Here is a 9,551-nt window from a genome sequence, read left to right as displayed (position 1 = left end):
GGTTAGTGCAGTAATGCACTGTTACAGTGCAAACTCTCATATTACTACTACTACTACTAAGGATTCTGTGGCCTGAGACATGCTGTTTACTTCATCATATACTGTAGTCTAAGTCATACCTGGCTATTTACTCTTTTACTTGTTTCAGTCATTTGACTGTGGCCATGCTGGAGCACCGCCTTTAGTCGAGCAAATCGACCCCAGGACTTATTCTTTGTAAGCCTAGTACTTATTCTATCGGCCACTTTTGCTGAACCGCTAAGTTACAGGGACGTAAACACACCAGCATCGGTTGTCAAGTGATGTGGTGGGGAGACAAACACAGACACACAAACATATATATATACATATATACGACGGGCTTCTTTCAGTTTCTGTCTACCAAATCCACTCATAAGGCTTTGGTCGGCCCAAGGCTATAGCAGAAGACACTCGCCCAAGGTGTCACGCAGTGGGACTGAATGCAGAACCATTCTAAGCAATGCTCCCTCCCATCACACACACATACACACGCCCTCCTCTTGCCATACAAAAATGCCAATCTTTTTACTTTTCATGTAAGAAATCAATATATATATAATAGAGATACATCGTGCGGGTGACATGTAAAAGCACCCACTACACTCTCTGAGTGGTTGGCGTTAGGAAGGGCATCCAGCTGTAGAAACTCTGCCAAATTTGATTGGAGCCTGGTGTTGCCATCTGGTTTCACCAGTCCTCAGTCAAATCGTCCAACCCATGCTAGCATGGAAAGCGGACGTTAAACGATGATGATGATACATTAACATTTCTGTCACTGTTTTACTGTTATGTGTAAATTTTCTCTATCTATTTCCTTTACTAGTGGTTTGTTTGAGCAATTTCTGTCAACATTGCCGACTCTATTGGTTCAAATCATCAGCCACAGTGCTCAGATAGATCATATTCCTGCAGCTGTCACCCCAATTCTGAAGGCTATCAAGAGGGCAGCTTGCCAGAAGCAAAGTAGCTTACAAGATCAGCTTCAGAATGAACTCCTCAACATTTTTAGTGAGTTGTTTCATTTTTTATCATTCCATTCTTGTTTTTCTATTGTTATTGCTTAGGCGGTGAGCTGGTAGAATCGTTAGATCATTGGGGCCTTCTGCCAAGGTTGATTTCACCTTTCAATATATACAACTGGAGCTTCCTTGTCAAAGGGATTGAGACTGAAGGTACAGAGTAAAATGACGGATATTATATTTGTGGTAGTAAAAACCATTTGAGGGTCTTTTGCTTTGAAGAGTTGGAAACGTAAAAAAAAACAACAAAGAAAAAGCAGCAGAGAGCTTCTGGGGCAGAAACAATATCAACAGGCCCCCTACTTTCCAGAACACCATCAGACACAGCTTCAGAAATGGTGAGGATAGCAGTCATTTTGTGCCCTGTCCTGGAAATCAGTAGCTATTAACAGCATGCTATTGTCTTGTAATGAGGTAGAGCAGAGAGAAGCTAGAGATGATTGTCAAGTGATGACTGAGGACAGAAAGTGCAAAATGCCCCTCTCCAAAAACCATTATCTTAAAATCATCTAGAGTGTAAAAAGGGAGACCCATCCTTCCTTTTAAAGAGAGCACTTCCTTGCTAGTGTAGAAGCATTGGAACTCCTTCTCCACAAGATAAATGTTTCTAGCATTTTGCTCCATTGACAAAGACCTGATTGAGAAAGTAAAAAGCTTGTGTCTGGTCCTTTGGAGATGGGTTTTAAGTCAGACAGAACATGCTGGTGATATAATAATTTTAAAATGCTCTTAAAGAGTCTACAAGCAAATCAAGGAAAACCTACCCATGGAATATGAGCATTGTTTTCTTCTGTCTGGCCCAATAATTCTTCACAAGAACTTTAGGGCTTCAATGGATGATGAGAATTCAGATTTGGAATATGAATGAAGACAGAATGTAGTATGGGTCATAGGGTGTCCTAATTACCAGAATTTTAATTGATATTATTAATTGTAATTAATATATTTAGTTTTAATCATTGTATGTTTTTATGTTATAATTTAAATTTTTCTATGTAATTGTTTATATGGTTTCTGTAAAAAAAAAATCTCAAATTTCTCCCCACATTTATCGCGCCTTTTTGGGTCCCATCCCTTAAATTTTGTTCTCATCCCATATATTTCTGTAAGTGCTATTTAAAACCTCTCCTATTTTCATAAGTATGAATGATGTATGCAAATTGCCCTTAGTGGCTAGCAAAGAAATTATGCTAGAAGTTAATTGTCATCATCGTTGACGACAATAATTGACAGAATCATTTAGTGTCACACAAAATACCTTGAGGTATTGAATTGTACTTATTGTATGTTCTGAGTTCAGAACCTGCCACGGTCAACTTTGCCTCATCCCCTGATTGAGGAAATATCAATCAAGTATTGTTTAACCCCTGTTCTCCCAAAATTTCAAGCCTTGTGCCTGTGTTAGAAAAAAATTATAATAAGTTGGCTGAATCATTAGTGCACTGGACGAAATGCTATGTGGCATTTCTTCTGGCCCCTTGTCTTCTGAACTCAAATGCTGCTGGGGTTGACTCTGCCTTTCTGTTCTTTCAGGATCAGTGAAATAAGTACCAGTTGAGCACTGGGGTCAGTGTAATCGATTACTCTCTCTGCCTTGAAATTTCAGGCTTTGTGTCAATAGCAGAAAGAATTATTATTATTATTATTATTATTATTATTATTATTTTCCGTTGTGTTTGAAATTTCCCTAATAGGACGTGGGATTTCTTTCAGGTCTCATACCCCGTGTTAGTGCTGTCTTGCAACGAGACATGCTTGAGATCGTCTATCGTCTAGATCATTTCACTGACAAGCAGTTAAATAAGATAGTGCTACTTAGTCGAAGTCCTGCGGTGTTAATTGAAAATATTGCTTATATTCTAGAAATTCTACAACACAGGTAAACAAGAATTTCTTCTTTTTTTTTTTTTTTTTTTTTTTTTTTTTTTTTTCCCATATTTCTTCCTTATGAATTGTTGAATCAAATCTTATACTTATCTCCTTTTAATTCTTGTCAATTTAGTCATTTACATTTTAAAGTTGATGACTGTCCATTATGTATGATTTAACCCTTTAGCATTTAAACCAGCCATATCCTGCCCAAATATTCTATGTTCAGGTCAAGCAGACCTGGCCTCTCGTAAGTACCCTACAACGCCATTCTAAAAATACACAATCACGTGATCAAAATCTTGAAGCTACAAGATAATGAATGATAAATTTTAAACAGTGTGAATAGATAAGCATTATATTTGACAAAGTAATCAGAATGCTAAAGGGTTAATTTGATGAAAATGTGGATCTAATGTGAACCTTGATAAGTTTAAGATGAGGCAAGAAAATTTCAGCTTCTACTCAGAGATATCTGTTTACTGTAAATAATATAAATATGGCAGGGTCTCACATAAGGGATATAATGAATTGAAAGGCTTTCATCATCAGCATCGTGTAACGTCCACTTTCCATGCTAGCATGGGTTGAACGATTTGACTGAGGACTGGTGAATCAGATGGCTGCACCAGGCTCCAATCTCATCTGGCAGAGTTTCTACAGCTGGAAACTCTTCCTGACGCTTTGATTCATTTAAATCAGTGGTTCTCAACCGGGGTCCATATGACTCTTGCGGGGCCACATAAGATTTTGTTATTAAAATTCAGGTGCAATTTGATTGATTACAGGTGCAATTGATTGATTCTACAATACGCAGAATATTTGAACAATTTTTGTTTTTTATACAATTCCAACTAATATCTAATTCTAAAGCTATAATGGAATTTTAAAAACCTCGAATGGCCAAGAGGGTCCATGCAAATAAAATAGGAACCAAAGGGTTCCATATGTTAAAAATGGTTGAGAACTACCGATTTAAAATTATCAATACAATGCAGTTTGAAAACAGTTCTCTCCATTGATGCTTAACGTTTTTATTAAGAAAAATAAGGGAGACAACTCCCAATACATTTAAAACAAATGCAGTATAAGAGTAGATCTGGTCTACAAGCCAATTGGTAAATGTTAACATTTTTATGTCTTATTAGGTCTCCACAATGAAGCATGTTCTCAGAGGCCTTATTAGTGATGATTATATAAAAATATAGAGGGTATGTAGTGATGCTAGTTTCACTGCATGAATATATATGTATGTATATTGTCCTGGGTCTGACTTTAAACTGTATCCCAGTAGTAAGGCCCTGATTCAAGAATTCCATAGTTTTGAGGAGTGTGGAACCATCTCTTAGCCACTATTGTTCCTAGGTCCACTCTGACCTGGGGTAGTTGCATGCGTCGTGGTCCCAGCAATGGGTAAAAGCCAGGTTACATTGAAACCATAGTTGTGTAGCATGGTGGATGTGAAGTATTTCAACAAATGAATTTATTGAATCAGTAGCGAATATCACTTGATGCTAAACAAATGAACAATCAACAAACTGTCAAAGGCCTGGATCAACCACTTCAGTTAGTGAACTACTGATATGTGTAATTGTGACATGCACAGATGAGGTATTTTAGGCGTAAGAGTGGCTGTGTAGTAAGTAGCTCGCTTACCAACCACATGGTTCCGGGTTCATTCCCACTGCGTGACACCTTGGCCAAGTGTTTTCTACTATAGCCTCGGGCCGACCAAAGCCTTGTGAGTGGATTTGGTAGATGGAAACTGAAAGAAGCCTGTCGTATATATGTATGTGTATGTATATGTCTGTTTATACCCCCCCCCCCCAAAACTGCTGTAACTTAGTGGTTCGGCAAAAAGAGACCGGTAGAATAAGTACTAGGCTTGCAAAGAATAAGTCCTGGGGTCGATTTGCTCGACTAAAGGCGGTGCTCCAGCATGGCCGCAGTCAAATGACTGAACCAAGTAAAAAAGTAACCAAAGACCAATGTAACTAAAATCCAAGCCAGACATTCATGCAGTATCACTCACACAGAATACCTGATGCAGAAGAGCTGCATTGCTTCAGGCAAGTCACCCAACTTGATGATGATGAATGATGCAGATTAGAATTACCAACAAGGCTAAGGGGAAAATACCATCAAGTGCGTTCTGCACTTATATTCTGTATTCACTATATTTTCCAAAATTTCAAATTGATTTTCGTGGAGTTATCTTCCTTGCTTCATTGTTAGATTTTAAACCAACTTTTTGAAGGCGTTTTTTTTTTTTTTCCTCCATAAATAGCACGGATAATTTCGATCAGTCTATCAATTGACTATATTACATAAATGCAACTTTCTTGCAATTTAATATGCAGAACACTCCTGGAGTTATTTTCCCTCTGCCACATTGATAACTAATGTATGTTTTTTAAAACACTTTTTCTAATTTGAGCCAAGATACTTTATTTGTATTTTTCATTATTTTTCTTAAGTCATAGAGTTAGCACAAATGTTTTAATTGTGAGCTTGTTGCACATACTGTTCAATTATATTAGAACTCGTTAGTAAAGGTTAAAAGAGGGGATAGAAAACACAATAAGACACATTAGACCAGAAGTGCATGCACAGTATGCAATAAACACAAAAAGATAGAATGGTGCACTGTAAAAGAACCATACAGAGGAAAAGGTGCACAGGCACATCAGGAGTATTGTTAGTGAATTTCAACAAACATTAAATACAATAGGAAATGAAATTCAACAAACATTAAATACAATAGGAAATGAATTTCAACAAACATTAAATACAATAGGAAATGAAATTCAACAAACATTAAATACAATAGGAAATGAAATTCAACAAACATTAAATACAATAGGAAATGAAATTCAACAAACATTAAATACAATAGGAAATGAAATTCATTAAATCTATTCCTTTAATCATAACCAAAAAGTAAAAACAAAATTGTAATTTCTTACTTTCCTTTTGTCTTTTGGCATTTTTTAAAATCCACCCTGGTTTTTCAATGCTTAAAATGTTATGTCTTTATTTCATATTTAAAAATTGTGTTTGAAAACTGCCTAAGTAATTGTTTATTAATTTGAAAGATATATTTGGAAATTTTTTCCTGTTATTTTAACACCTATTTTTCAATATATATATATATATATATATTCATTCATATCCCTTTATTGTTGAATATAAAAGCATGCTTTTCAAGTTTCTTTTCTACATATTTTCTATAAATTTTCTGATTTTGATCTGTATGTATAATTTTCTGTTTCCATTGTTTTGTCTAACTTGACAATTGTTCCTGTTTCTAGACTGATTCGATTAAGTTCTCCTTCTCCAACTGAAGTCAACCAATATTTCACTCTCCTTTTCTCTACTGCTTTAGGTAAGCAAATCTTATGTAACATTATCATAGTCATTTTACATCCACCTCTTCATACTATCATGGTCTATCAAAGACAGAGTCTTATTCATAGTCCTTGCCCTTCTAGAAATATCTCAGGTCACATCTTGTCTGTGTGTGAGAGAGAGAGATTTCTAAATGTTACAAAAAGTTTGGCCTATAAGAATAATGATGAAATGGAATTTGTTGATTGACCCTTTTGTTACCATAATTCAAGCGAAATACACTGCCTTTGATTCCATTAACTTTTAAAATTAATGAAGAATTTAGTAAAATAGCTAATTGTTAGCTCCTCAGGTCATGCCAACTCATAAGGGCCAGTTTCCTGGTTTCCATGGCGTATAAATTCCCCACCTGGACGGGACACTGGTCCATTGCAGGATGAATCACTTTGGCCAGCTGAATGGACTGGAGCAACATGAAATGAAGTGTTCTGCTCAAGAACACAGTACATCTCCCAGTCCAGGAATCAAAACCTCAATCTTACAATCATGAGTCCAACACTCTAACCCAGTGTTTTTCTACCTTTTTACCCTTGCGTAACCCTGAAAATACATTACATGTCTCAAGGAACCCCAGCATTAAAAAAAATTATATACTATATCTTATATTTCTTTCATCATATTTCACATGGTGTATGTGTGTATGTATATATATATATATATATATATATATATATATATATATATATATATATATATATATATATATATATATACCAGCATCACCTTACTGGCACTTGTGCTGATGGCACATGAAAAAACATTCGAGCAAGGTCGTTGCCAGTGCCGCTGCACTGGCTCCTGTGCAGGTGGCACGTAAAAAACACCATTTTGAGCGTGGCCGTTGCCAGTACTGCCTGACTGGCCCTTGTGGCGGTGGCACGTAAAAGCACCCACTACACTCTCGGAGTGCTTGGCGTTAGGAAGGGCATCCAGCTGCAGAAACTCTGCCAGATCAGATTGGAGCCTGGTGCAGCCATCTGGTTTACCAGTCCTCAGTAAAATGGTCCGACCCATGCTAGCATGGAAAGCAGACGTTAAACGATGATCTCTATATATATATATATATATATATACACACACAGACACACACATATAGATGTTATATATTTTTGATAACGTAATAGGTTAGCTAAGATAATGTCTATATTGCAATAATCAATAATATGTTTGCATGTATAGTAATATTACAATCATACCGTCACGCATGCCTTTTATGTGTCGCCGTCACGGGTTCCTTTTACATATCGCCGTCACGGGTTCCTTTTACGTGTCGCTGCCATGGGTTCCTTTTACGTGTCGGCGTCACGCATGCCTTTTATGTGTCACCATCACATGTGCTTTTACGTGTTGCCGTCACAGGTGTGCTTTATGTGTAGATTCAGTAAGCAGACAGTGTAAGAAGCACTTCATCTATGTATATGTCTGTGCCTGGGAGGAGGGGCTGCTTGTGTCTCCTTGTCTTGACATCACACAGTAGTTGTAAGGGAGTGTCACAGTCATGCAAGCAATGCCCTTTATTTCCAATCTTCTGCGAAAACCTGTCTGGCTATGGGAAAGTAATATCTTGCTTAGAAACGGATGAGGCTTGGAGACAAAGGAGGTCATCTGGTTGTAGAAAATTATCCTCAATGAATTCCATCTAACCTTTGCAAGCATTAAAATGGACTTTTAGATGCTGATGAAGACATGCATGCAATGTATATTATATTCACGCACACACATGAAAACAAATATATAAATAGTCTCAACGCATTTTTATTTTTTTAATTAGGTCAGAACCAGAAGGAACTTTCAAGTTTGCCTAATCAATCTGATCTAAACTCACTGCATTTATCTGGAGGGATGCAAGGCACAAGAGTGTTGTTTTCTACCCAGTCTACAACCACTACACGGCATTGTCAAATTGTGAAAGTAAGTCAGTTATCCCCTCTTAAATTTGTTCATATTTTTTATTGTGTCATTGATTTAGCATTCAGATTTCTCTATCAAATGTAATGCTCATTTATTCACATTGTTTTGAATTAGTCATGCATTATCTTTTGGCTTTTGATGGTTGTTTATCTTTACAGTGATATTATATGGTAGATTTGAGAGGCTGGATCTGGCCAGTTTGAACATAGAAAAGGTTGAATATTTTGGCAGAAGTTGGTATGGAAGCCAAATTTGCTATATTCATATCCATTTTTGTACCTATCCTCACCTGTGGTCATGAACGTTGAGTAATGACTAAAACAGTATGATTGTGATTAAAGGGAGATTTGGAGAGTATTTTTAGTTCAGGTGGCTTCAATGAGACTCTTTCATTGGCTGTTTATCTAGTGTGCTATTACTATAGAGCAAGTGAGATCATCTCACCAGCTTGTCTTTGGTCAGTCCCCTCCCCCCAAAATTTCAGGCCTTGTGCCTTTAGTAGAAAGGATTATTCTAAAAATGAACAATCACTTCATTGAAGTATCAAAGCTACAAGGTAGTGTATGACTAATTCAAAGCAATGTGAATAAAAAAGCTTGACATTTAACAGAGGAACCTGAATACTAAATGGTTAAACATCTGAAGTTGTTTCTGTTTCTGTTGTTTTGTTTTTTTTTTTATTTAAAACTATGTTGCTTTATTTTTCAGGTTGTTTGTTCTCTACTCACCAGTTGGCCTAATACATCTCAGGTGCAGATTTTCATGGATAGGTTACTCTGTGATCTGTTGGTGAGTATACAGTTTGATATTTCAGTTGGAAAGATGCCCCATTATATCATGTCTAATCCCTTGCCGGCATCATGTAAATGCACATGTACATAAAACCTATCCTTGTTAAAATAGTCTGTGTTCATCATCATCATCATCATTTAACATCTGTTTTCCATGCTGACATTGGTTGGATGGTTTGACAGGAGATCATAAGGCCAGGAGCTGTACCAGATTCCATAGTTTATTCTGGTTTGGTTTCTGCAGCTGGATGTCCTTCCTAATGCCAACCACTTTACATTGTCTACTGGGTGCTTTTTACATGGTACATAATTTTTTACATTATACAGGGTGTCCACAAGGTCTGGGTACATGGAGTAAATAAAATCAAAACTTAAACAATTAAATATAAGAAATAATAATTCCTTAACCCTTTCGTTACCAAACCGCCCGTAATCACCTATTCATATTTAAATGAGAATATCTGAGCAAATCTCGTTAGTACATTCGTGAAAACACGTGATTATTTGTGTAAACAGTTCAGCTATAGTTTTG

At 36.6% G+C, this 9,551-nt stretch overlaps 1 protein-coding gene across 1 annotated transcript in view; it reads left to right on the top strand.

Annotated features, from left to right (window-relative positions):
- Positions 1–794: 794 nt before the first annotated feature.
- LOC106871735 (uncharacterized) overlaps positions 795–9,551 on the top strand; it is a 12,918-nt gene continuing 4,161 nt past the window's right edge. The window contains exons 1-5 of the mRNA XM_014918355.2: positions 795–1,029; positions 2,754–2,919; positions 6,221–6,294; positions 8,089–8,228; positions 8,937–9,017. Of these exons, the coding sequence (XP_014773841.1) occupies positions 810–1,029; positions 2,754–2,919; positions 6,221–6,294; positions 8,089–8,228; positions 8,937–9,017 (681 nt within the window). The 5' untranslated portion in view covers positions 795–809. The remainder of the gene's footprint in view (positions 1,030–2,753; positions 2,920–6,220; positions 6,295–8,088; positions 8,229–8,936; positions 9,018–9,551) is intronic.

The sequence above is a fragment of the Octopus bimaculoides genome, chromosome 1 (genome assembly GCF_001194135.2).
Source record: "Octopus bimaculoides isolate UCB-OBI-ISO-001 chromosome 1, ASM119413v2, whole genome shotgun sequence".
NCBI lineage: Eukaryota > Metazoa > Mollusca > Cephalopoda > Octopoda > Octopodidae > Octopus > Octopus bimaculoides.
The sequence above is the reverse complement of the archived record's forward strand: the minus strand, read 5'-3'. Positions and strand labels throughout refer to the sequence as shown.